This window comes from Schistocerca nitens, chromosome 11 (assembly GCF_023898315.1).
Source record: "Schistocerca nitens isolate TAMUIC-IGC-003100 chromosome 11, iqSchNite1.1, whole genome shotgun sequence".
Lineage (NCBI taxonomy): Eukaryota > Metazoa > Arthropoda > Insecta > Orthoptera > Acrididae > Schistocerca > Schistocerca nitens.
In genome coordinates, this window is record NC_064624.1 from 69,889,555 (window position 1) to 69,917,140 (window position 27,586).

Consider the following 27,586-nt stretch of genomic DNA (forward strand, 5'->3'; position numbering starts at 1 on the left):
GCGACATCTCTTTTTGCGACTTGTATAAAAGTACGATGTTTAATCCGGTGTCGGGGAAACACATCGGCTGTAACGCCCAATGTTAGTTATTGGTTGTTGCGTATTCGTAGACGTAACGCTTATTTTCGAACTTTCGATTTCAGCAGATTGTTGTCTTCAAATTAGGCCTCACAACGAATACATTGTAAATGCAAAGTGCGTACGCACATCTTAGATGCGAAAAGCAAACAAATATAACAGATTACCTTAAGTAGGACAGTATATTGTAGTATGCGTTATTGTACTGTATTTAAAGCTAAAGCAACTGACTTGGCTGCGGTGATAGAAAACTAGAAAATTAAATCCCAATGTGTGCTGTTTTTTCAAAGAACAGAGATGGAGTAACAGGGTATTAGTCATTCATGTTTTGTGGTTACGTGTGTTAAGTACACGATTGGCTATTAAAATTGCTACAGCACGAAGATGAAATTTAACCGACAGGAAGAAGATGCTGTGATATGCAAATGATTAGCTTTTCAGAGCATTGACACATGTGTGGCGACACCTACAACGTGCTGACATGGAGAAAGTTTCCAACCGATTTCTCATACACAAACAGCAGTTGACCGGCGTTCCCTGGTGAAACGTTGTTGTGATGCCTCGTGTAAGGAGGAGAAATGCGTACCATCACGTTTCCGACTTTGATAAAGGTCGGATTGTAGCCTATCGCTGTTGCGGTTTATCGTATCGCGTCATTGCTCCTCGCGTTGGTCGAGATCCAATGACTGTTAGCAGCATATGGAATCGGCGGGTTCAGGAGGGTAATACGGAACGCTGTGCTGGATCCCAACAGCCTCGTATCACTAGCAGTCGAGATGACAGGCATCTTATCCACATGGCTGTAAAGGATCGTGCAGCCACGTCTCGATCCATGAGTCAGCAAGTGGGGACGTTTGCAAGACAACAACCATCTGCACGAACAGTTCGATGACATTTGCAGCAGCACGGACTATCAGCTCGGAAACCATGGCTGCGGTTACCCTTGGCAGACAGGAGCACCTGCGATGGTGTACTCGACGACGAACGAGTGTGCACGAATGCCAGAACGTCATTTTTTCGGATAAATCCAGGTTCTGTTTACAGCATCATGATGCTCGCATCCGTGTTTGGCGACATCGCGGTGAACGCACATTGGAAGCGTGTATTACGTCATCGCCATACTGGCGTATCACCCGGCGTGATGGTATGGGGTGCCATCGGTTACACGTCTCGGTCACCTCTTGTTCGCATTGACGGCACTTTGAACAGTGGACGTTACACTTCAGATGTGTTACGACCCGTGGCTCTACCCTTCATTCAATCCCTGCGAAACCCTACATTTCAGCATGATAATGCACGACCGCATGTTGCAGGTCCTGTACGGGCCTTTCTGGATACAGAAAATGTTCGACTGCTGCCCTGGCCAGTACATACTCCAGATCTTTCACCAATTGAAAACGTCTGGTCAATGGTGGCCGAGAAACTGGCTCGTCACAATACGTCAGTCACTACTCTTGATGAACTGTCGTATCGCGTTGAAGCTGCGTGGGCAGCTGTACCTGTACACGCCATCCAAGCTCTGTTAGACTCAATGCGCAGGCGTATCAAGGCCGTTATTGCAGCCAGAAGTGGTTGTTCTGAGTACTGATTTCTCAGGATCTATGCACCCAAATTGCGTGAAAATGTAATCACATGTCAGTTCTAGAGGAACATTTTAACGAGAAACATAGAAGCAAGTGTAGGCCTTCCTGTAATTTATGTTCAGAATACTGTCTTACCATTTTGGTTCTGTTGATTAAGTTTTGTTCAAATGGTTCAAATGGCTCTGAGCACTATGAGACTTAACATCTATGGTCATCAGCCCCCTAGAACTTAGAACTACTTAAACCTAACTAACCTAAGGACAGCACACAACACCCACTCATCACGAGGCAGAAAAAATCCCTAACCCCGCCGGGAATCGAACCCAGGGAACCGGGCATTAAATTTTGTGATCCAGTAACTGAAGCGGAGGTGTGTGCTTCCTGGCTGCCCTACCTCACAGCACTCACTGCAAGTTCTAAAAGTGCTCAACACGTTACCTCGTTCAGTCCAAGACCACCTTCAATATGAGTGAACCGTTCACGTCGTTGCTCCTTCTTTCTTCACTTATTGAAGGTTTTTGCATTTTGATGGCATTCTATTGCTGTACGTAGCGGACAAACGTAAGAAAAATTCCTCTTCAGTCCCTCTCCACAAATACCGCATTGTAAAAACTGTATGTAGGTGCACCGTATTTCTGCTGCTTTTCCGAAAGTCAACTCCAAGACAGCCTAAAATTTATAGACGTGCAATTATTATTAAAATCCAAAGCAAAAACCGGTTTGTGCGACTGTCAGCTATAACTACCGTAAACCGTCGATCCCTTGTACGTCGTTACAACCGGTTTCGACTGTGTGTTTGATGCGGTGTACAATATATTAACACAGAAATCAAGAGTTTTGCTCAGTTCAGGCATTCGCCGGAACTAGCGAGGCCATCTCACAAAAAACAGTAACAGAAAAGGATCGTAAAGATTCCCGTTTTCTCTCCTTGTCTTGTTTTTCTGCCATTTTCAATTAATATAATGCTTGTTTTATAAAATCACAGTTTTTGCAACAAATACGTACTTTCTCTTTCAAATTGTTGCAATGACAAAATGTTTTACCGCCTATCACAAGTCGTTTCCATTGCCTCCTGCATCCTCGTGCTGTTGATCACTGCTGATTCTTCGACATTTCTGAAGCAGTTTCGCAGCCCTCCTCCGTCCTCTCTGACAAGGCCGCTGGCGGAACGAGTGTGACTTTTTGTGCCGGAAGACTTTGGCCGCCATTGCTGATTGTTTTTATTCTAGAATTAATCAGTGGCGAGGCTGGAACCGAAGACCAGGGAAATCGTGGTTATTGGTGAAATACGCGACGCGTAGACCACGGGTGCAGTAATCTGCACACACACACACACACACACACACACACACACACACACACACACACACACACACACACGGAGAGAGAGAGAGAGAGAGAGAGAGAGAGGAGTGGGAAGGGGGGGAGGAAGAGAGAGAGAGAGAGAGTGCCGCTCCCAATGGCACGAAAAGTAAACAAAAAAGAAACGCATCCCGCAGTAACAGAACAAACTACACAAAATGGCGCAAGGAGGTAGGGAAAGGTGTGGTGCAGAATGTCCGGGGGGCCCCCTATCACACAAACGAAAGTACTTACGACGTAGGTACCATGTACTGAAATTGAAAGATACTTTGATTTCCAATCACACGACGAAAGGGGGATACGTCCTGTCAGTAGTCAGTCAGGCCAAAGATAGATTTGAGCTGTCTACACATTCGTAGCACTGTCAGCTCTCTGTCGCTCTCTTAGCCAAAACCAAATGTTGGCCTTGCTTGAGTTCAGTTTTGTTAACCACTTCAGTTAATTGTAGTTGAATGTAATGTAAGTGCTACCGTTTATTGTTTGTGTGCTGTTGTGATAGTTTATAATTATGAATAAGTTCGTAACAGGAAAGAAGAGGCAAATCGATTTTGATTCGTCCGCCAGCGTTATGGTGAGTTAAAAATATGTACGCACTACTGTCATTGCCTAATTACCTGCCTATAGCAGTTCAGTGTTAGCACTGGAGTCGTTACTCGGAGGCTGGTAGAGCTTTGAGGTTGCCGTATTTCAGTATTTCACAAGGCAGCGAAGCGGTAAATATCATAGAAAATATCATTAAATTATAATCAGTGCACAAAAATACACTCGGATTGAGCTGTGTCGCCCAAAAATCGCGTTCATCAAGAAAACTATCGCCTGAATGGCGATGGCTGTATTCCTTTCAAGAATTTTGCTCAGTTTTCTGTCATTAGTGGACAAAATGCCGGAAGGTGACCGAATCTTATTACCTGGGTAGTATCAGTTATGAAAGTCAATTCCGATATGGAACCATTTTTTGGCTGGGGCGGGGGGGGGGGGGGGGGGGGTACAGGATGAGACAGCGCATTCTGTAGTTTCGTTCGTTTCCAAAAGCGCGCTGCTTGAATTCCTCCGAGCTGGCAGCGCCCTTCATCCCTCCCTCACCCTTTCGTACAAAATCTATTTCTGCTCTTGTGACACCGCAGTAACTGAAGCCAGCAATTCCATGCACAGTTAAATCTTAAAGATGTGTCCTCATCCATGCAGTGTCAAATGACTAAACATGCACGTGTAAAGGAAAAACAAGCTATGTCAGAATTCAATCGTTTGTTGCGGGGCATTTTATTTTATTGTACAACAAGTTTTCCTCGATTCTCCACTGACCACAGGTAGTTCAGCGAGCCGAGCCGCTGAGCTAGCAATCGCTGGATTCGGGAGGTGAGGTGGTTTGAAAATGATTTTCAGTGCATTCCCATTTTCAGTTTAGTCAGATGCCAGGGTTGGTTCCTTACTATAGCGCACAGCCAGTTGTCTCCCAGCGCCTTTCTTTCCTGAGAGATTCCACTTCCCTTAAAGACGCAGCCCCTCTGCTTAAATGAAAGCAGCTGCATCAAGGGCATGCCAAGCATCTCTTTCGAGACACCCGGCGCTAAAAGCAACATGACAAATAAATGGTAACCCAAATGCTCCTCATTTAGCGTCACGCATGTCTGCTGGATTGTTCTGCAAGGCAGAAAATTACCTCCCTTATATTGCAAGAAGTGACAGATGCATACTTAAATGAGAAAATTTGGGAAAGCGTAAGACTGGATAATTCCAAATCGTTTGCATTTTTGCCGCCAGAAATTATTCTACCTTCTCTGTCGAACAGACGTCTCTCTCTCCCTTTACACTCACAAGGGCAGCTCACCTCCTCCATACAGATTTATGGTATCTGCAGGGCTCGGCCAGAAGTCAATGTGAAATAAATGGGGGCTCCAGAAGGCCAAGCGTTTAGCAAACAGCAGGTGTTTTGGGGCGGGTCGGACAAGGAATGAGTCATTTGTCAGCACAGCTCCCAGTCAGCGGTTGGCGCACCAGAGAGAGTTCAGAGCGGTAAACCGAGGGTCCTGGGGCCGAGTCCCTACATGTAATCTTTTTAGCTTTTTCCTTTCATTTTATATGTCACATGCACTACAAATAAAACGGAATAATACTCCAGACATTGTATTTATTAGTATTTTAATAAAAGGCACGAAAACGAATCGGAAAGTAAAATTTGAGATTGCGAATGTAAGGGCTAGCAGAAAAGTAATACCTCAGAAATTTTTTGCCTTAAAGTGCTTTAAATAAATCAAACTTTATTAACGTTATACATTTCCGCTGGATGGACAACTAGCGTAAATGTTCAGTTATTTCCCATTTGTTTAAAAAATTACTGTATTTTCATTAAAATTTAATCTCCCTTTGTACTGGTTAAAAAATGTCAATTGGCATTTTTATACATAGCTCAGATATTATAAGGACGTTTTGGAGTACTTGCACACCATTTTTTTACTGGCAAGAGAACTTCGTGTTTAACACGTTTTTATAACTCTTTTCTGTGGCTACAATTATTTGCACCCCCATTACTGGCATTATTACAAGTTCATTTCTATTTGGCAACGATTCTAACCAACATAAACCACTGCCACTATCTGCTAAACACTGCACTTCTTCGTTACACACTTGCAGAATACTTACTGGCTGACTCAACACCTTCCTTTCATTGCTGGTGTCAGAACCCTCCTCCAACAAATCGTTCACAGCCTCCCTTCAATCGAAACCTTCTCTGTTTCCAGAAATTAGACACATTTTTGCAGAATTACTCTTTTCTCCCTATTCTGTTCACTAAATGAAAGCTCAAATTTTTTGCAGCGTTTCGTCATTCTCCCTTTCCTTTCTGTCTTTCCCTTTTTCCCATAATTAGTTGGCTGACCCCGATTTGGTCACCATTTTCCTGCCTCTCCCTTGTAGCCTCACCAACGTCGTCATTTATAGACGCTGGTATTTCTTTTACACTGACACCAGTAATCATCTGTAATTCTGCACCTTCTGTACTTTCTCCTTCCCCAGAACATGACTCGACTTCAACTTGGTTACTAAAGACTTTCTGGCAATCATGTTCTGTCAGATTTTCCGCAAATACATCACCCACTTAGTCTACAACACAGTGCTTATTTTGTGTGTCCGTCCAAAAAATCCCCTAAACCTCCGTTAAATGTACAGATTTGTATATAGCGCGTTCCGCCTGTTACTACCTTCTTTTGCTCCTCACTTACAATTCCTGGCTGTTTAGTTCTAACACGTACGTAGGGTTCTGCTAGCGGGTTCAAATTACTACTTCCCATCTTGTAAACGCTAGCCCTTTCACAGACGGCATTTAGTTTAACGGATTTTCGGATTCTGTACCATTTCTTATGTCCACCACCATTTGCAGTCGCCTTGGCGCATCATCATCCTCTCACACCGGAGAATACGGTCGATAATAGTGCACCTGCTCCCCATCATTTGGTGGATAGCGCCACCTCTCGGCACCTCCGCCCCTGCTATTTCCACGGTACTCGCCAATTGTGTTAACGTTTACACTGTGCCGCGGTTCTGCATTGTTTGGTCGTTCGATACGACATCTACTTCTACGTGATTACTCTGCTATTCACAATAAACTGTCTGGCAGAGGGTTCAATCAACCACCTTCAAGCTGTCTCTCTACCGTTCCACTCTCGAACGGCACGCGGGAAAACGAGCACTTATATTTTTCTGTGTGAGCCCCGATTTCTCTTATCTTATCGTGATGATCATTTCTCCCTATGTAGGTGGGTGGCAACAGAATGTTTTCGCAATCGGAGGAGAAAACTGCTGATTGAAATTTCGTGAGACGATCCCGTCACAACGAAAAACGCTTTTGTTTTAATGATTGCCACTCCAATTGACGTATCGTGTCTGCGACACTATCTACCTATTTCACGATAATATAAAACGAGCTGCCCTTCTTTGTACTTTTTCGATGTCATCCGTCAGTCCCACCTGATACGGATCCCACACCGCACAGCAATACTCCGGAATAGGGCGGACAAGCGTGGTGTAAGCAGTCTTTTTAGTACACCTGTTTCTCCTTCTAAGTGTTCTGCCAATGAATCCCAGTATTTGGTTTGCTCTACCCACAATGTTATCTATGTGATCGTTCCAATTTAGGTTACTTGTAATAGTAATCCCTAAGTATTTAGCTGAATTTACAGCCCTCAGTTTTGTGTGTCTTATCGCGTAATCGAAATTCAGCTAAATTCCTTTAGTACTCATGTGAATAACATCAAACTTTTCTTTATTCAGAGTCAATTGCCACTTTTCACACCATACAGATATATTATCTAAATCATTTTGCGAGTCAAGGCGGTAAATGACAGCATCATCTGCAAACAATCTGTGATGGCTACTCAGATTGTCTCCTATGTCGTTAATATACACTCCTGGAAATGGAAAAAAGAACACATTGACACCGGTCTGTCAGACCCACCATACTTGCTCCGGACACTGCGAGAGGGCTGTACAAGCAATGATCACACGCACGGCACAGCGGACACACCGGGAACTGCGGTGTTGGCCGTCGAATGGCGCTAGCTGCGCAGCATTTGTGCACCGCCGCCGTCAGTGTCAGCCAGTTTGCCGTGGCATACGGAGCTCCATCGCAGTCTTTAACACTGGTAGCATGCCGCGACAGCGTGGACGTGAACCGTATGTGCAGTTGACGGACTTTGAGCGAGGGCGTATAGTGGGCATGCGGGAGGCCGGGTGGACGTACCGCCGAATTGCTCTACACGTGGGGCGTGAGGTCTCCACAGTACATCGATGTTGTCGCCAGTGGTCGGCGGAAGGTGCACGTGCCCGTCGACCTGGGACCGGACCGCAGCGACGCACGGATGCACGCCAAGACCGTAGGATCCTACGCAGTGCCGTAGGGGACCGCACCGCCACTTCCCAGCAAATTAGGGACACTGTTGCTCCTGGGGTATCGGCGAGAACCATTCGCAACCGTCTCCATGAAGCTGGGCTACGGTTCCGCACACCGTTAGGCCGTCTTCCGCTCACGCCCCAACATCGTGCAGCCCGCCTCCAGTGGTGTCGCGACAGGCGTGAATGGAGGGACGAATGGAGACGTGTCGTCTTCAGCGATGAGAGTCGCTTCTGCCTTGGTGCCAATGATGGTCGTATGCGTGTTTGGCGCCGTGGAGGTGAGCGCCACAATCAGGACTGCATACGACCGAGGCACACAGGGCCAACACCCGGCATCATGGTGTGGGGAGCGATCTCCTTCACTGGCCGTACACCACTGGTGATCGTCGAGGGGACACTGAATAGTGCACGGTACATCCAAACCGTCATCGAACCCATCGTTCTACCATTCCTAGACCGGCAAGGGAACTTGCTGTTCCAACAGGACAATGCACGTCCGCATGTATCCCGTGCCACCCAACGTGCTCTAGAAGGTGTAAGTCAACTACCCTGGCCAGCAAGATCTCCGGATCTGTCCCCAATTGAGCATGTTTGGGACTGGATGAAGCGTCGTCTCACGCGGTCTGCACGTCCAGCACGAACGCTGGTCCAACTGAGGCGCCAGGTGGAAATGGCATGGCAAGCCGTTCCACAGGACTACATCCAACATCTCTACGATCGTCTCCATGGGAGAATAGCAGCCTGCATTGCTGCGAAAGGTGGATATACACTGTACTAGTACCGACATTGTGCATGCTCTGTTGCCTGTGTCTATGTGCCTGTGGTTCTGTCAGTGTGATCATGTGATGTATCTGACCCCAGGAATGTGTCAATGAAGTTTCCCCTTCCTGGGACAATGAATTCACGGTGTTCTTATTTCAATTTCCAGGAGTGTAGATCAAGAACAATAGAGGGCATATAACACTTCCTAGGGGAACGCCGGATATTACTTCTGTTTTACTCGATGACTTTCTGTTACTACGAACTGTGACCTTTCTGACAGGAAATCACGAATCCAGTGGCACAACTGAGGCGATACTTTGTAGGCACGCAGTTTTGTTAGAAGACGCTTGTCAGGAACCGTGTCGCAAGCCTTCTGGAAACCTAAAAATATGGAATCAATTTGGCATCCTCTGTCGATAGCACTCATTACTTTATTAGTATAAAGAGCTAGTTGTGTATCACAACAATATTTTCTGAATCCGTGGTGACTATGTGTTAATAAATCGTTTCCTTCGAGGTACTTCATAATGTTCGAATACAGTACGTGTTCCAAAACCCTACTGCAAATCGACGTTAATCAGATGGGCCTATAATTCAGCAGATTACTCCTACTTCCCTTTTTGGGTATTGGTGTGAGTTGAGCAATTTTCGAGTCTTTAGGTACGGATCTTTCTGTGAGCGAGTGGTTGTATATAATTGCTAAATATGGAGCTTTTTTTATCAGCATACTCTGATGAGAGGAATCTGACTGGTATACAATTCGGATCGGAGGCCTTGCCTTTATTGAGTGATTTTAGCTGCTTTGTCACACCGAGGATATCTACTTCTGTATTTCTCATCTGGGCAGTTGTTCTTGATTGGAATTCAGGGATATTTACTTCGTCTTCTTTGCTGAAGGAGTTTCGAAAAACATGTTTAATAGCTCTGCTTAAGTGGCACTGTCATCAGTGACTTCATCGTTATATCGCGCAGTGGAGGTATTGATTGCGTCTTGCCACTGGTGTGCTTCATGAATGACCAGAATCTCTTTGGGGTTTCTGCCAGGTTTCGAGACAGAATTTCGTTGTGGCAATTATTAAAAGCATCTCGAATTGAAGTACGCGCTATATTTCGAACTTCTGTAAAACTTTGCCACTCTTGGGGATTTTGAGTTGTTTTAAATTTGGCATTGCAACAACGATCTGACGCGTCTGGTGTACCATGTGGGATCAGTACCATCACTCATTAATTTGTGGTATACGAGGTGTGGCTAGAAAAAAACCGGACTAGTACTGGTGAAACAATAAAACGAATGCAATAAGGCTGAAAGTCGCGTGGCCTGTCACGTGACTCTCGCTCCGCCTACTGCTCGAGTTCATCTGCCTCCTGCGCTCAGTCTGCCCGTGGCGTCTGTTTTAAGTAGTTGATGTTTTGTCTGTGCGTCGGAAAATGTTGAGTGTACAGAAAGAACAGCGTGTTAACATCAAATTTTGTTTCAAACTAGGAAAATCTGCAAGTGAAACGTTTGTAATGTTACAACAAGTGTACGGCGATGATTGTTTATCGCGAACACAAGTGTTTGAGTGGTTTAAACGATTTAAAGATGGCTGCGAAGACACCAGTGATGACACTCGCACTGGCAGACCATTGTCAGCAAAAACTGATGCAAACATTGAAAAAATCGGTAAACTTGTTCGACAAGATCGCCGTTTAACAATGAGAGCAGTGTCTGAGTTAACAGGAGTTGACAAGGAAAGTGTTAGGCAGATTCTTCATGAAAGTTTCAACATGAAAAAAGTGTGTTCAAAAATGGTTCCAAAGTGTCTCACAATTGAACAGAAGGAACGCCGAAGAATGATTTGTTCTGACATCCTGGAAAACATTGAAAGTGATCCCACCTTCTTACAAAATGTTATTACTTGCGATGAATCGTGGTTTTTTACTTACGATCCCGAAACTAAACGCCAATCGATGCATTGGAAAACTCCTGGTTCTCCACGACAAAAAAAAAGCACGAATGTCAAAATCGAAATTCAAGGCAATGATGATTGTTTTTTTTTTTGACATCAAAGGGATTGTGCACATTGATTGGGTACCAGAGGGACAAACAGTGAATCAGCATTACTACATTAGCGGCCTGGCTACCCTACGTGAGCGAGTACGGAGAAAACGGAACGATTTGTGGAGAAAAAAGTCATGGATCCTTCACCAAGACAATGCCCCAGCTCACAGTGCGTTGTCAGTGAAGACGTTTTTGGCAAAACACAACATTCCCATCTTAGATCATCCACCCTACTCACCTGATTTGGCCCCCTGTGACTTTTTTCTTTTCCCTAAAGTTAAGTCAGCTTTGAAAGGAACTAGATTTGAGACTGTTGAAGCAGTAAAAGAAAACGCGACGGAAGTAATGTATGGACTTACCGAAAATGATCTGCAGCATTGCTATGAACAGTGGAAAATTCGTATGGAGCGGTGTAGAGACCGAGGAGGAGAGTACATTGAAGGAGATAACATGAAATTGTAAATAATTGTAAATAAATGTTTTTTCCAGCATCAGTCCGGTTTTTTTCTAGCCGCACCTTGTATATCTCTCAATTGAAAACATACCACAACTTTTCTACACTCGTTACGATTTGCATGCTCCTCCTCATACAACTACTTCTCAGCTCTCTCCAAATAACTAACGAATTTATGGAAGTCATCCCTCAGAGCTGCAATAATTTTGTTTCCCCAGTTCATGGGCAGTTATAATACCTTACAAAATTCTTTTGGATGTGCATTTCCTGTTGGATCAAAACGTAAAAACTGCGTGTTGGCGACATATGATATTTCAGACGATTCTGCTACAAAACTACACCCACTAGTGTTAGTTCCATGTCTGAGGTTAGTTTCAACTTGGCATAATCTACTGCTATGCTCACCCGACTTATTTTCAACCTCTTCTACCTGGTTAGTCAGCTGAAGAACATTTTCTTGTGACACACCCACTAGGTCAGACACACTTTTTACTTCATCCATACATTTGGCATATTCTTTTATCACATCTACCCTTTGTTTGCAATAGTAACTTTTTTCAAGGCATCTGTTAATTCAATTTTTACAGTTCTAATGGATTGTCGGGAGTTATTCTCAATTTGAGAAATTTTGCCATCTACTTTACATTCTAACGACTTCAAATCATTTTCTCACTTTTTTTTTAAACCGCAGTTTGCCTTACAAGTTTTTCGTTGATTTTTCTGGACAATTGTTTCGGCAAAATTAGTATGTTCATCTTTTATAGAACCCATAATAGCTGCAAACATTTATTGCATACATCTTGGTTCTATTTTCTGCATTACTGTTTCCTGTTTATGTTGTTCCACCGATACTATACCAAATTTTGTATCCAAATTTGACACATTTGATTCAGTTACACTACCAGCATTGCCATCACACAGCTGGTTGTTACCGATTTCATGCTTCATGTCACTTCCAGGCTCTACATTATCTCCACCAGTTACATTAACTGACGTACTTGAAGCAGCTTCTACTCCACAGCCCGTAAATAACAAAGAAACATCGTCAAAAATCTCCTCTTTTACTTTAACATCTACTAGGCCTACTCCTCTCTGTTCAGCCCTGCTGGTTTGTGAAGCACTTATATTCATTGAAGGTGCTTCCTCTTTTTATCGTAATTTAAAATGTTTATCACCTTCCATGTTACTCTTTCAAAACACACACACGCGCGCGCACACACACACCAAATGTAACAAACTTACCTTTCATTGAATGCTGCAGCCTCGGCATGCTGAAACGGAGTGTCAGACCACCTCAGCCTGCCGTACCAGTGTAAGGGTCCCCGCTCATCGTGTAAGTTGGCATCACTGCTCTTATGTACTGCTGCTCGTTGATACCGCTATGACGCCGTCTGCTGCTTCGCTGCGCTCTGTATTACATCTTCTTTCTTGTCAGTCTCTCCAGCGTCGCGAAATGGGTTGCGTTCAAAATTCCGCGTGTACCGATTTACAAAATTTTTCATTATCGTTGACTATACGGTCTCTCACTAAATTTCCCTCAACCACGGATTCAATGTACCACGGCTTTTTTACTGTTTCCCCGGCATGTGCTCCATGTGCGTCAGCACGGTTCCTGTTGCCTGCACCTGCCTGTGAACTCGTTGCAGCAGATCACTGGTAGGAAAGCCGAGCAGAAACCTGCCGTACTGCGACTCGCACCAGGCTGCATACAGCGTAACTATTCTAAGAATTGGGAAAAGGTCTTAATTTTGACTGAAAGGTAGAAGTACTGACAAAATTTTGGTATATTCTGAAATTTAGAATTAAAAGTTCGCTGCCAAGCCGGTGCTAATCGTAACACAGTCATGCGCAAACCCTTTCATTCATGTTAGCATCTGTGGTAACGTATTTCCCGAAATCTGAACAGCTGCTAAGCAAGGATTGTTCTTAAACGCAAATGCTCGCCACACTATTAAGTTTATCAGTGTCTAATGAATACAATCAAGTTTTTGGTCATCGATCTTCTCAATGTGCCACGTGATAATTACTTACAAAATCTGTACTTCCTAAAACGTCTGCATTCAATGTCTAAAATTTCTCACACTAGTTCGTACAGCGTTTCTCAGTATAACAATGATCTACATATTTACACATTCACGCATCATTCACACTGCTGAAACGTATACAAAACTGTACAAACATAAATAAACAAAAAATCATTCAAGAAATAAAGAGAACAATTCACAAAAACATTCTCTTGACCTGTTTGTTGAATGTGTCTGTCCCCTACTTTACTCTGGTGGATGAAAATTAGAACCACATACTCTGCTGAGCCCGATTCAGACCGTCTGCCACTGTACATGAATGAGTCATTCTCCCGATAAAGTCTTGAGACAGGAGCTCACTCGTAGATCCCCTGTGTGAAGCAACTCCTGCAAGGGTACGTGCATAACCGCTAGTGAAATGACGAATAATACAGATCAAGGCCATAAAACAATCTACATCTACATCCATACTCCGCAAGCCACCCGACGGTGTGTGGCAGAGGGTACCTTGCGTACCTGCGTCGGTTCTCCCTTGTATTCCAATCTTTTATTGTTCGTGGAAAGAAAGATTGTCGGCATGCCCCTGTGTGGGCTCTAATCTCTCTGATTTTATCCTCACGGTCTCTTCGCGAGATATACATAGGAGGGAGCAATATACTGCTTGATTCCTCAGTGAAGGTATGTTCTCGAAACTTCAACAAAAGCCCGTACCGAGCTACTGAGTGTCTCTTCTGCAGAGTCTTCCACTGGAGTTTATCTATCATCTCCGTAACGCTTTCGCGATTACTAAATGATCCTGTAACGAAGCACTCTGCTCTCCGTTGGATCTCCTCTATCTCTTCTATCAACCCTATCTGCTACGGATACCACACTGCTGAGCAGTATTCAAGCAGTAGGCGAACAAGTGTACTGTAACGTACTTCGTTTTCTGACTGCATTTGCTTAGGATTCTTCCAATGAATCTGTCTGGCATCTGCTTTACCGATGATCAACTTTATATGATCATTCCATTTTAAATGACTCCTAATGCCTACTCCCAGATAATTTAGGAATTAACTGCTTCCAGTTGCTGACCTGATGTATTGTAGCTAAATGATAAAGGATCTTTCTGTCCATGCATTCGCAGCACATTACACTTGTCAGTTGAGATTCAATTGCCATTCACTGCACCATGGGTCAATTCATTGCAGATCCACCTGTATTTCAGTAAAATTTTCCATTGTTACAACCTCTCGATATACCACAGCATCATCCACAAAAGTCGTCAGTGAAATTACGATATTATCCACAAGGTCATTTATATATATTGTGAGTAGCAACGGTCCAACGACATCCCCTATGCCGCACTTGAAATCACTCTTACTTTGGAAGGCTCTCCATTGAGAATGACATGCAGCGTTCGTTATCTAGGAACTCTTCAATCCAATCACACAATTTGTCTGATAGTCTGTATTCTCTTACTTTATTCATTAAACGACTGTGGGGGCACTGCATCAAACGCCTTCCAGAAGTCAAGAAACACAGCATTTACCGGGAACCCGTGTCTATGACCCTCGGAGTCTCGTGACAGTCATGTTTTCTTGAACAACATGAAATGTAAAGAGAATATCTCGTTGAATAATGTACTGCTATTGATCATTACAACCATTTTAATATTTTGGTAGATGTCCATTTAGAACCATTTCCAGATCAAGCAACATTTCGCTGTAGAAAAAATTTGGAGATAACGTCTTTGCCGCATCTGGAGCTTGTTCTCCAAATGAAATGTGCTGAAAGGAAAGGAACTCTTGAAAATGTTATTGCTAAAGATTTGCAGTTATTCACCAATGGCATCAGTCTGACAGAAAGGGTGTGATAGTGTTGAAACTGACTGATGACAGACAACATTTATCAGCTGTCGCTGCAGACAGGTGTGGCTGTCTCTCGTAGAAGTGTCAGTAGTCACCTGTATGCTGAAAGGGCTGCTCCGCGTTGCCGTGTTTCAGAATCGTCCGCAATGGAAGCAGTTAAAGATGTGACAGAGACAGTGACTGTGGACCTGGGTGCACTCCTGGACGCCAGGGACGACGCCATGGTGATACTCGAGGCAGGTGACACTCGGATGGTAGCACACAGGGCCGTCCTGATGGACAGGAGCCCAGTGTTGGCAGCCATGTTCACCCACGACACCCTCGAGAGGAGCACCAGCGTGGTGAGGATTGCCGACGTGGGGGGCCCGGTGCTGAGGCAGCTGGTCTCCTACCTGTACACCCTGCGGGCCCCCCAGCTGCCCGGCACGGCCCCCCAGCTGCTGGCCGCAGCGGATAAGTACGGGGCGTCGGGGCTGAAGGCGGAGTGCGAGCGGCAGGTGGCCGCTCAGCTGACTGTTGACACCGCAGCAGCGACAGCCGTCCTCGGAGTCCGACACCCCTGCAGTTACCTCAGGCGAGCCGCCATCGAATTTATTAAGGCACGTACCCACGAGGTGATGGCCACTCAGGGGTGGGCAGATGCGATGCTTCATCAACCTAAGGACTTGATCGAAGTGAGCCGATTGCTGTATGATCCACCACCAAAAAGCAGGTGAGTGTGAGGAAAACCTCTGATTCCTGTCTCTCAGTTCTGGATGTGTTTGGGTTTCCAAGTCAATAATTTTTGCCACTGAGTTTCTTAACATGTGTCTCTGCTGTAAAATACACCGTCATAGACAGTCAATTCACGATAGCTCACAGTGCGATCATTGCTCTCTTGTAGCAGTTTCAGTGAATCCCTAAACTGAACCCAGTTCATTATCAGGTATGTTAGCTAACAAAAATCATCAGAGCCAGTTTGTAGACATTATTCTGTTAAATTACATGTATACATAAAGTGGTCGTTTCGGTTTTAGCATCAACTGTCATGACAGAGGGTACACTCACTGTGTGAATAGAGCATGACCCAGACTGCTGTGGACACAAAGCTGTATTGCCCAGCACAGGCTCACACAGTGATGGGTGTAGTTTGCAACTGGTAGCCTGTACTGGTTGCTGTAGGCCTGTTCACATAAAGTAGTGTTCAAAGTTGTTCAGTGCCTCTGTGGCTGATGACACTGAGACACCTTTGAATAGTGTCACACTGCATTAAGGTGACGACAAAGTAAGTCACTTACAATCGACACCTCGAGCAAGGTAGTGTACTGCAGAATGATTATAGAGGAGGATGGCAACATTCTCACAAATTTAGATTACTGATGTTGACCTGTAGAATTTTCGTCGTGTAGAAAAGCAGATTATCAGAGTATTCCCTATTCACACCTCAGTACTACAACTTTGTCTCTGTTGCATAGTTTATTTCTGTGTGCAAGCCATGTCAGCTAGTATCCCAACTTAATTCTTCGTTCTCCCCAAATCCAAACAGAACATAAGGGATTTTAATTGCTGTAAGGGAATGTTGTTGTTGTTGTTGTTGTTGTTGTTGTCTTCAGTCCTGAGACTGGTTTGATGCAGCTCTCCATGCTACTCTACCCTGTGCAAGCTTCTTCATCTCCCAGTACCTACTGCAACCTACATCCTTCTGAATCTGCTTAGTGTATTCATCTCTTGGTCTCCCTCTACGATTTTTACCCTCCACGCTGCCCTCCAATGCTTAATTTGTGATCCCTTGATGCCTCAGAACATTTCCTACCAACCGGTTCCTTCTTCTTGTCAAGTTGTGCCACAAACTACTCCTCCCCAATTCTATTCAATACCTCCTCATTGGTTATGTGATCGACCCATCTAATCTTCAGCATTCTTCTGTAGCACCACATTTCGAAAGCATCTATTCTCTTCTTGTCCAAACTATTTATTGTCCATGTTTCACTTCCATACATGGCTACACTCCATACAAATACTTTCAGCAACGACTTACTGACACTTAAATGTATACTCGACGTTAACAGATTTCTCTTCTTCAGAAACGCTTTCCTTGCCATTGCCAGTCTACATTTTATATCCTCTCTACTTCGACCATCATCAGTTGCTTTTCTCCCCAAACAGCAAAACTCATTTACTACTTTAAGCGTCTTGTTTCCTAATCTGATTCCTCAACAACACATGATTTAATTCTACTACATTCCATTATCCTCGTTTTGCTTTTGACGACGTTCATCTTATATTCTCCTTTCGAGAGACTGTCCATTCCGTTCAACTGCTCTTCCAAGTCCTTTGCTGTCTCTGACAGAATTACAATGTAATCGGCGAACCTCAAAGTTTTTATTTCTTCTCCATGGACTTTAATACCTACTCTGAATTTTTCTTTTGTTTCCTTTACTGTTACATAAAAGAATAATCGTCTGCTGTCACGGCTTGTATGGAAGGTGTTCAGAAAACTGGGAGAAGTAAGCATCGATGCTCCAGTGTATGGCTGCTCACACCTCTCGCACCCTGGGACCACCTCACCAGACAAGCCAGTCCTCGAGGCAGTTCCGGCTGGTTCCCTAAAATTGAGTCTTCTCACCTCATTTTGTTGACATCTCTATTCAGCCGTTAGATAAAGCTCACACATTACTTCAATACATTTCCTTCTATGACACACAGAATACCATGCTTTACTGCATCTTCGATGAACAGGTATCCGACCGTCTGCGTGTCTCGATTGCTCCATGGCTTTTCGATAGCCACCCAGTGAACACTACAGACTTCCATTCTGCTGTGGCACACCTTATGACATTATCTATCCCATCCATTGTTGTTGCTATTGTGCCTCTGATTTCTGTGAGCAATAAAGTCTCTCTGTGACTAGAGTTACCTTTATTCTGCACCATTTTACAATTGCATATGTCCATAAAAGTCTACTAGCTACTAACACTGATAAATGATCATTTATTTTTCATTTAGATTTTAATACTTCTATACTATTTTATGTGCTATTTGGCATATCAGAAATCTTTTGTTTGAGATGACACTATGTGCATTCCCTGAACCAATTGTAATGAACTTATAGCCAGTATTGTAAATCATTCAGTGTCTTTCTCTTTTGTTCAATAAAGATATCATAGAAATTTGTTCTTGAAAAAAAAATTTGAAATGTAACACGTAAATATATTTCTCTACATTACTCCAAACTCGTTCTGCACACTGTGGTAAATGACCAAGGTCCTAAGTTTGAAAAAGTTTTTGTTAACGGTTATCTTTTTACTAACAGTATTCTTTGTGTACATTTTACAAATTCTCTTGCTGACGTATATTAGATTCTTGTCGTAATTAGTGATCTTCATCTAGTTCACAACCTCATACTTCCCACACTATTGGGTGTCAGCTGCAGACACATATACATTATTTGGTTCTGGAACTGTCTTGGTCTTTCACTGATTCCACTTGCCCCCCCCCCCCCCCCGCCACAACTCCCCCTCAAAAATTATACTTAGTGTCACACTCAAAACTTTATACACCACAGGTGCCTAAGGTTTTAATAATAATTAAAATAAGATGTATAAAACTGCATGTAAGCAGAATTATTTTTTACTTCATACAGTGGAGTGATTAAGTTTTTTCCCATTTTTTGGGGAGGATATCTCACAACCTCCTCCCCCATGTATCCATGCCAGGCCTTCTAGACATTAGATTCTCACGGAATTTACAGTTCATGCCTACTGTATGTGGGTCCGCAGCTCGTGGTCGTGCGGTAGCGTTCTCGCTTCCCGAGCCTGGGTTCCCGGGTTCGATTCCCTGTCCCATAGTACTCGGAGCCATTTGAACCATTTACTGTATGTCGAGGACAAACTTAATTTTATTTCAGTAGCAAGTTCACAGCACAACTTACGGACTACAGTACTACAGAATCATCAATCACAAAAATTGCTCATCGCCTCCACCCCCCCCCCCTCTACACACAAACTTGGATGTGCAAACGCAACACACACACACACACACACACACACACACACACACATAGACAGACAGACATTAGTGTTTGTTTTCCCATGATTGGATTGGGGAATGACACAGCTTACATTAACTACCTCGGGGTTTCATATGTGCTTACAAAGTGAGGATGCTCACTTGAAAAATGTTTAAATTTCTGTCAACCGTATTTAATGAATGAAATTTAGATGAATGTGGTAATACGGTTATGACAAGTAACTGTTGCACAGCCACAGCCTCTTTCCGGTGTCAAATCACGAGTTTCACCTTGCTGCACTGTCCGCTGTACTAAATTCCTTCCCCAGCTCAGCTTGAAACACACTGTCAACAATTTTGTTTTCTGTACCTTTCAAAGGCCAGTTTTTAAAACAGGCTTTGAACGATGTCTGATGATCAAAAGTATAACATTAATTACATTAAAAAAATTTTCACAGCCAGACGAGTGTCGTGCCTGATTTATATGCATGTGTTACTATGCTCAGTTGTATCTGAACAACCTGAACCGCTTTCCACCTGGTTTGTATGCAGCCACATAACTGTCTTGCAGTTGGGGTGTTCTCTTTCTCATAGAGTCGTTTCACTACACAAAATCATTACTACAAGAGACCACTAGAGAAAACTGCCCTTTCCTGCTATTGTCCATATGAAAACCAATACCACAATAATGTAATTATCAGAAAACCCATTACCAGAGATGGCGGTCCTCCGTGCTTGTAAACTAAAGTTAATTACAATAAATGACATTTCAAAAAGCAAGATTCCGCTTCAAACTACATGGTTCTGTATGGGACTGGAACCTAGGACTCCAATCCAGTCACTACTGTCTTTGCTAACAAAGCATGAGAGATCTTAACTATCATTTTAACCACATGTAACAGCATTGCGCTTGTTCAGACTTGATATGATGAGGCGTAAGGTTTTGTTTTGGACAGGGATTGTGAATGACGCACAATAAAATCTTATAACTTTATGTAATGAAATTTTTCACCACTAGAGGGATGATGAAACTGAAATGATTATACAACAAAGTATTCCCCCACTGCGTTCCAAACCCAGCACATATCATGTTGTTTTCTAGCCACATATAGATGCACAATGTCAGTTTATTTCACCACTAGTGAGATATGCTTGTGTCTGAACTAGAAATTATGCGAGGAAAGGTTCTGTGCTGACTGGGACTCTTAACCCTGTACATGCTACCACCACTGACTACACACGAAGAGGTGCTCACTGTCAAATACTTTTCCACCAGTCACTAGGAGTAAAATTTATAAATCTGAAATGATAGGCCAAAAAGATCTGTGCCTGATTCAGAGTCATAACCGGCACCAAGTGTTATTGTTGACATTGCATGCACAAATGCTAAAAATCATAATTGCTTTTCACCTATTACTTGCAGTGCGAATGCTAACACTTGAAATCGCACAGTGAAAATTTTTGTACCCAACTAGTATTTAAAACCTGACACCTATGCCTTTCATTGAAACCAGGATGATTATGGAATGTTGCAGACACAACAAAATGATGGAACTGTATCATCCGAAAAGTGTTCAAAATGGCAGAAAGATACACCTGAGTTAGATTCTAAGTTCAGCACCAACATTTTCAACATTGCAAGTTCAAATAAGTGTGCCGTGACTACATGATCATTGGTTCAGTAATGAAATAAAATTTCTGGTATAGGAAAGGTTGATGGTGAGCTTCTAATTGTCGGACTATGTTGTTTAACTGAACTCAACAGAAGCTAAGAGGGTCTTTTCATAGTTGTTTAGTATTCGGCTGATCAGTGACTCGAACACAGAGCTTAATCATATGAAGCTAGAGCCGTTTTAACAGACAGCCAAACTTTCAGTCCAGTGCCATTGTTTTGTTGTTAACGAAGGATGCTTCTCACTGGATGAGCGTTCCCTTTCCCTGGAAGTTAATTACAGCCTTTACAAAACATTCTTTTCCTTGTTAACCCGTAATCAACTTTCACTAGTGGCCTTACCTACCTAATGTGCGACTTGATTTTGTAATCGATGAAATAAAATCACATAATTGTCAGCTGCCTTACTGGAATTATTGTAGCCTATGGAAATTTTTGCAGGAAATGTTTCTCCCACCTGAGCAGCTGTGATCTTGTAAGAGTTTAGATTGCACGAACACTAGGTCATACAAAAAAAACTCGGTGACAAGTATCAATCAAACTTCCAGAACGTTCTCCGGGTACCTTTGTTGTATTAATAACTGCAGTAGTGTGGTATTGTGTCAAGGAAAGTTAATTATTTTCTAGTTCTTTATTTTTGTGCTACGGGCATATAATTTTACTAAAAGAAGAGATGCATTTGATTTATAAGGAAGTCAATAATAGGCAGTCGCTGTTGTTCTGCGAATGGGTCCATTGTTATTCTCGAGGTGGTACTAAGCAGCTCTGTTTATCCAATATAATGTTTTTTTGAAGAGGTCATTCATTGTTGTAGTTTCTTCTGTTACTATTACACCACCGGTCTTGGCAAAGATGAGGCTTGTCTTCAGTAAATGTAGCTTATGTAGCACAGATAATCCCTCCATATAAATTCCATGTGGAAAAAGGAGGCCTAAAAGTGTACTGTGCAAGTGCGTAAGAAAGTCCATAATTTTTTCTCATGTAGCCTAGAAGGACCACCCATAATTTAACTGAAACCAGTCTATTCATGCATAAGATCATAGAGATTTTGTTCTACATGTTCTCCTACAGGTTGCAATAAGTTTAGTTATCAACCAATATTTTTTATTTGAAGTTATAAATTTTTCTTCGAGTGACTTATCGAATGTTTTACACTTGACAGTCATAAGGATTCTTGTTTAAGCCTTCGAAAATGGTGCACGAAGTATTTTGTGCATGTATGTGGTAAGTGCGCTCAACAAATCATATCAGAAAATAATTTTCTCATTTTGAGTTGGTTTGTCTTGATGTGGTGGTTCACAAGTATGGCCCAATTGATTACTGGTAAACGTCATGAAATGTGACCAGTTAACCATCATACAACACTTTAATTCAATAGCAAATATTGCGGAAGAAAGAAAGAAGTAATTTAGTGTTAAACGTCCTATCGACTGCAAGACCATAAGAGACAAAGCAGAATCTACAGCACTCAAATGTGGGAAATGAAATCGATAGTGGCATTTGAAGGGAAGGGTGACAGCATTTGAATTTATCAGTTTAAGAAAAAAAAAAAAAGGAAAATGTAAACCAGGATGGTTGGGTGGACATTTGAGCCATTGGGCCTTAACTTGATAAAATGAAAATGTTTGGTCCTTAGAAAAAAATGTACAATCAGAGGCTAATGAGTCCTCAGAATGTAACAGTATGCATCCATAGTAGTTAGCATCCGTTGTATTCGTGATTGTCTGCAAATAATTTCATTGTGTCATTTGAAATAGTAATACGTGCTCATCAAACCAAAGGAGAAAAGTAATTTTGATTTTTATCGCCTCTACGTGTCTTGTCAACAATGACAGGTGGTGTTGATTTCAACTGTCACACACAACTTTTCAAGCCATCATTTCAAGTTAAGACAAGTCACTCGTAGCAAGTGGCAAAAAGGAATTCGATAATAAACATTTTCTTGTGTGCAGTCAACAACGATGATGCATGCAGGCTTAGATTTCCACTCCACACAGAAGTTTCCATTAAGTTATTTCCGTTTCAGACATGTGCACATCTCGCTACAGGTAATCTAAGCAGATGTTTAATGTGTATTTGTGGTTAGAAAACAATGATAGGTGCTGGATTCAAATCCCAGTAAAGGTACAAAATACTTTCTCAACATTTCAGATACGCATCTAGCTATATTTGGATATGTAATGTATTATTGCCCTTAGTTAACAATCCTATTACTTGCTGGGTTTGAATCATCTAACACAAAACTTTATGCGACGTCATTTCAACATTTGCACACACATGCTTACATGTGGCCAAAATGATATTTAAGATCTTTCATACTTACTTAGCAGAAGCAATAGTTGCTTAATTGGAATCCTGGATGCTAGTCTAATACAAATGTCTTCGTCATGTAATTTCAAGCTGAAACTTAAGTATCTGGAATGTCATTTATTGCAATAAACTTGAGTTTACAAGTGCTGGAGACTGTCACTTAATTATACCAGGTTTCGTGATATTTACATTATCATTACATTAGTCTGATTGTGGACTCAGTGTTACAGATCAATTTCTTCAAGTAGTATCTCGTAGTAACCATTTTGTAGAGTGAAATATTCGTACTGAAAAGAGATCGGAGGGACTGTAAGACTGTAACATTATGTGGCTGCATACAATTTAGGTGGAGCGGAATTCAGGCCGTTGGTATAGATTTGATGGTGATAATACCTGAGCTGACCTCTCCAGTAATTCTGTAATTGAGTTTTTGCAAAAGTTGGGCATTGTATGTACCTTTTGGCTGCACTTTGTTTTGAACTACATGTTGTATCGTGTTCGGCGACTGCCGTGGGAAGCTCGGGTGGTGCAACTGATAGTTACTAGCTTACTGGTCATTCATTTGTATTAACGGGAGCCCTGTCCCCATATGTGGCACATGTCGTCCATATAGTTGCCAGTGTGTGGATGGTCCCTCTCAGCCAGCTCACACCCTGCCTCTCTATGTATGTGCAGCGCACCAGTCATTACAGAGCTGAGTACCACAACCAGAACCACCACCACCTCCGCCGCTGCCGCCACCTCTGCCAGCGCACCTCGCCAGACACCTGCTGCTGCGCGGCCCACGAATACTCAACCTGATGAGGCCACTGTCTCTCAAATGCGGTGAGTTCCCTCAACACACACACACACGCGCACACGCGCTCGCACACACACACACACACACACACACACACACACACTCACACACACACACACACACACCATTATAAGGTAGGTCAGACATAAATACTGAAAAGCATCAGAACATACATTCATGGGTGGTATCCTCAGGACTAGATCATAGTATCATGGGAGAGAGGTTAATTAAGAATAGGTTGGTAGAGAAAATACCTATTGTCAACCAGTGACTTATTCTCATCAAGATCAGCAAACCAATGCCAACAATAATTCATGCAATGTCATCCACAGAAAATTAAGTGGCAGGTGGAGTATGAGTGCACTGAATGTGTAACACTATGTCAAATGAGATAATTGTATGTTACTCTGGATGTATTGGAATGATCTAGCAGAGGTCACACATAGACACATTTATGAGACCATTTTTGGTTCTCGTCAGGAATGAGACGGGAAAAAACAACCCAATAATTTGCTATAAAGTTTCTGTTAGTAACAAAAATTACACTCTGCAAGCACCAGCCAGAAGCAAACGTCAGCAGAGCCTTAGCTTGTCAGGGAGTGGTCCACCTTGGTTGCCCCACTGCTGTAACAGCCAGTCCCAGTAACCACAGACATGCAAAACAGAAACTCTGCCTCCTGTTGACAATGTGTCTATCTGTGTGAGCAACAGATTTACAGTGCCATGAGCACCCAGAATCCACTGTCATTTGTGGTATGCATTCCTCTATCTGTCTTTCCCTTCAGTTTTTAACCTCAACAACTACCTCTAGTGCCACAGCAGTTATTCCCTGATGCCTTCAAATATAACTTACTATGCTGACCCTCGTACTTGTCACAGTTTTCCACATATCACAATATCCTCACCTGTTCTGCAGAGACGTTCCACAGTTCTGTTATGAGTTCACCTAGTTTAAACATCCTTCTATAGCACCCAATTTAGAATGCTTAGATTCCCCTCTTGTTTTTTTCCATAATCCACGATTAATTTTTATGCAGTACTGTGCTCCAAACATACATCAAGGGACATCCAATACAAATTAAGGCCTATCCTTGGTATTAGTAACTTTGTTTTACAAGGAATCTTCTGCTTTCCCATGCAACATTACTCCTTATAACAACCACACTCTATCCCTCAATGTAAGCTTCATGTGTAATAGTCACTACAAGCAGTCTACTGTGTCGTCCTTAATTCCGATGTAAACATTGCCACCAATGTTATTTCTGCTACTCTGCAATACGTTCCTCTTTCTTCCATTCATTAATCCTGATTTAGTGTTCATTCAACTATTTATTACATTCATCAACTCTGGTGATTCATTCGGACTTCCAGTGAACACAGAAATATCACCAGTGAATTTTATTAGACAAAATCGTTTTCACCTTCAGTTTTAATTAAATTCCTGGAAGTTTCTTCAATTCCACCAATGATTCTTCAGTGTTCATCTGAACATTTGTGGAGACTACCTGCATCTTTATCTTTAATCATCTTTGATTCAGAGTACCAATTCTTGTTGATTATTGCTCATATTCTATGTTATCTGCTGTACCATATATGTACCTTTTAGAGAAAAAAAATTCACTGTTTCATGCTGTCAAATGTCATCTAAAGATCTACAAACCCAATAAATGTCTCTTAATTTTTCTCACACATTCCTGCCACTATAAGGTTGAAGGTCAAGTTGTCCTCCCTGGATCCATTACTCCAAATTTAGCATCCTCAAACAGATCATCAGCTTTGTCTTCCATTCTTCTGGATGTTGTTATTTTTGTCAGTAAGTTGGATTCATGAGCTGTTTGGCTCATTGTGCGTAAGCTACCACACTTACCAGCGCTTGGTCACTTATGTAGTGTTTGTATGTCTTTTTCTGGCTGTCTGTTGTTATGAATTGTCTCTCATCGATTATATAGACGAACGTGAAAAGTCGTTTGATCGCCATTCATTATCACATTATCTAGAGCCTCATAGAAGTTAAAATTCACATTCCATTCCTGTGTACTTCAGTATCCTATTTATTTACACACTGAATTCACGTAACAACTCTCTTTAAATTTACTTCACTCATTGTCATAACTAAATTGTGATCTGAATTGTACATCTGGTCCTGGGTACACCTTAAAATCCAATACCTGATTCTATAATGTGTGTCTGGTTGTGATGTACTCCAGCTGGAAATGTCTTTACCAACTAAAGCTCTGCCTCCCTCCTTAAGAGCTGAAAATGCCAAGATACCGAAGCAGCCATACAAATGTCACAGAACACAGGGCACAGCCTTGCAGCAAGTCAGCCATCCACATGTGGTGGAATGGTGCAGGAGGGCTCCTCCAAAGGGAGTGCTTGTAATGGTAACACTGACCACCATAAATGGCAGTCAGTGATTACATTAAACCTCTATGAGGAATTTTTGAGAAAGTTGTGACCGTGAGATAACCTAATGGGAACAGAACAAACAATCTGTTTGACTGGGATTCACGTCCAAAACACTCCAGCAGAGTATAACCAACACTAAAGAGGTGGGTCTGGAACAGATGTTCTCCAGCACAAAAGCAAGTCGTAATATTACATATTAATATCAGTTGCCAGCCTAATTAGGCATTTTTGTCAAACAATGTAATAAAGCTCAAGGCAGTGCTAGGGCTAACCTAACTTTGCTTAACACCTACTAAACTCTTTCTTGACATCTCTTCGCACTACAACACAGTAACCTAACCTTGCAGATAACTGTAGTACTAACTTTGAAGTGAAGACGATGTACCTTGAATGAAGTAGATGCAGCAGTTAATACAACCAGTCACCAACACACATGATACTAATAGCATTACTAAAGAGGGCAGAGCGTGAAATGATTCTGATTTAAATCGGGGTTTATTATGATCATACTCTATAACGTCATTGCTTAGTAGAGTTTCTCTATGCCATTACATGAACCAGCTTGCATTAAAATAGCTAACACAGTAAATATTTCTTTCTTGAGCTCAGTTTGAAGCAATTAAACAGAAAGCAAATCTAACTACAGTGGCTCTGGTGGGACCTTTGCTTTGCTTCATTAACCAACTAGCCTAGTACATGAGGGCTATTAAACTTTAATGGTTTGATGAACCATGCTCATTAACAAAACTACTCAAGTGTGTATGGGAAATGGTGAGTATTGTCGTGAATAATTATTTATTAAGTGAAGCACAACAAACTATAGCTCTTCAAATAAGAAATGTGCTTTGAAAAGCAGTCTTAAAAACCTTCTCAAAATATGGTTGACTGTGCAAATGCCAACACAATATTAAATTCAAGTTCAAACACCTACTCATAAAATGAACAGTGATAAAGCTTTGTAATTCTGATGAAAGTGCATAATTAATAATCTTTTTTACTTCTATTCAATATTATTATTCTTTTAACTAACAACTTTACTCTTTACTGGTACCTTTTTAAGTAAGGCAAATTATTTAAGAAAATGATTGCAGATTGATTTAAAAACGCACTGGCAGTGTAGTATTTCTTAAACTATAAAACTGAACTTTAAACACAACTCCACACATTAGAAAGCAATCACAACTATTTTTACAGCTGCTGAATAGTCATTTCATAATAAATTAGCACACTCGGAATTAAAGTCACTAGGGTAGGATTCCTGGTGAGGTTTGTGATTTGGGATAATCACAGGTGCAAGATAGAGCTTTTAGCAATACCACGATTATTATTAAAATCAACCAAATTTCACAAATACCTGGTCCATTTACA

General features: G+C 42.2%; 1 protein-coding gene across 1 annotated transcript in view; it reads left to right on the forward strand.

Annotated features, from left to right (window-relative positions):
- Positions 1 to 15,181: 15,181 nt before the first annotated feature.
- Positions 15,182 to 27,586, forward strand: part of LOC126212647 (mucin-5AC-like) — a 73,218-nt gene continuing 60,813 nt past the window's right edge. The window contains exons 1-2 of the mRNA XM_049940072.1: positions 15,182 to 15,753; positions 23,686 to 23,835. Of these exons, the coding sequence (XP_049796029.1) occupies positions 15,188 to 15,753; positions 23,686 to 23,835 (716 nt within the window). The 5' untranslated portion in view covers positions 15,182 to 15,187. The remainder of the gene's footprint in view (positions 15,754 to 23,685; positions 23,836 to 27,586) is intronic.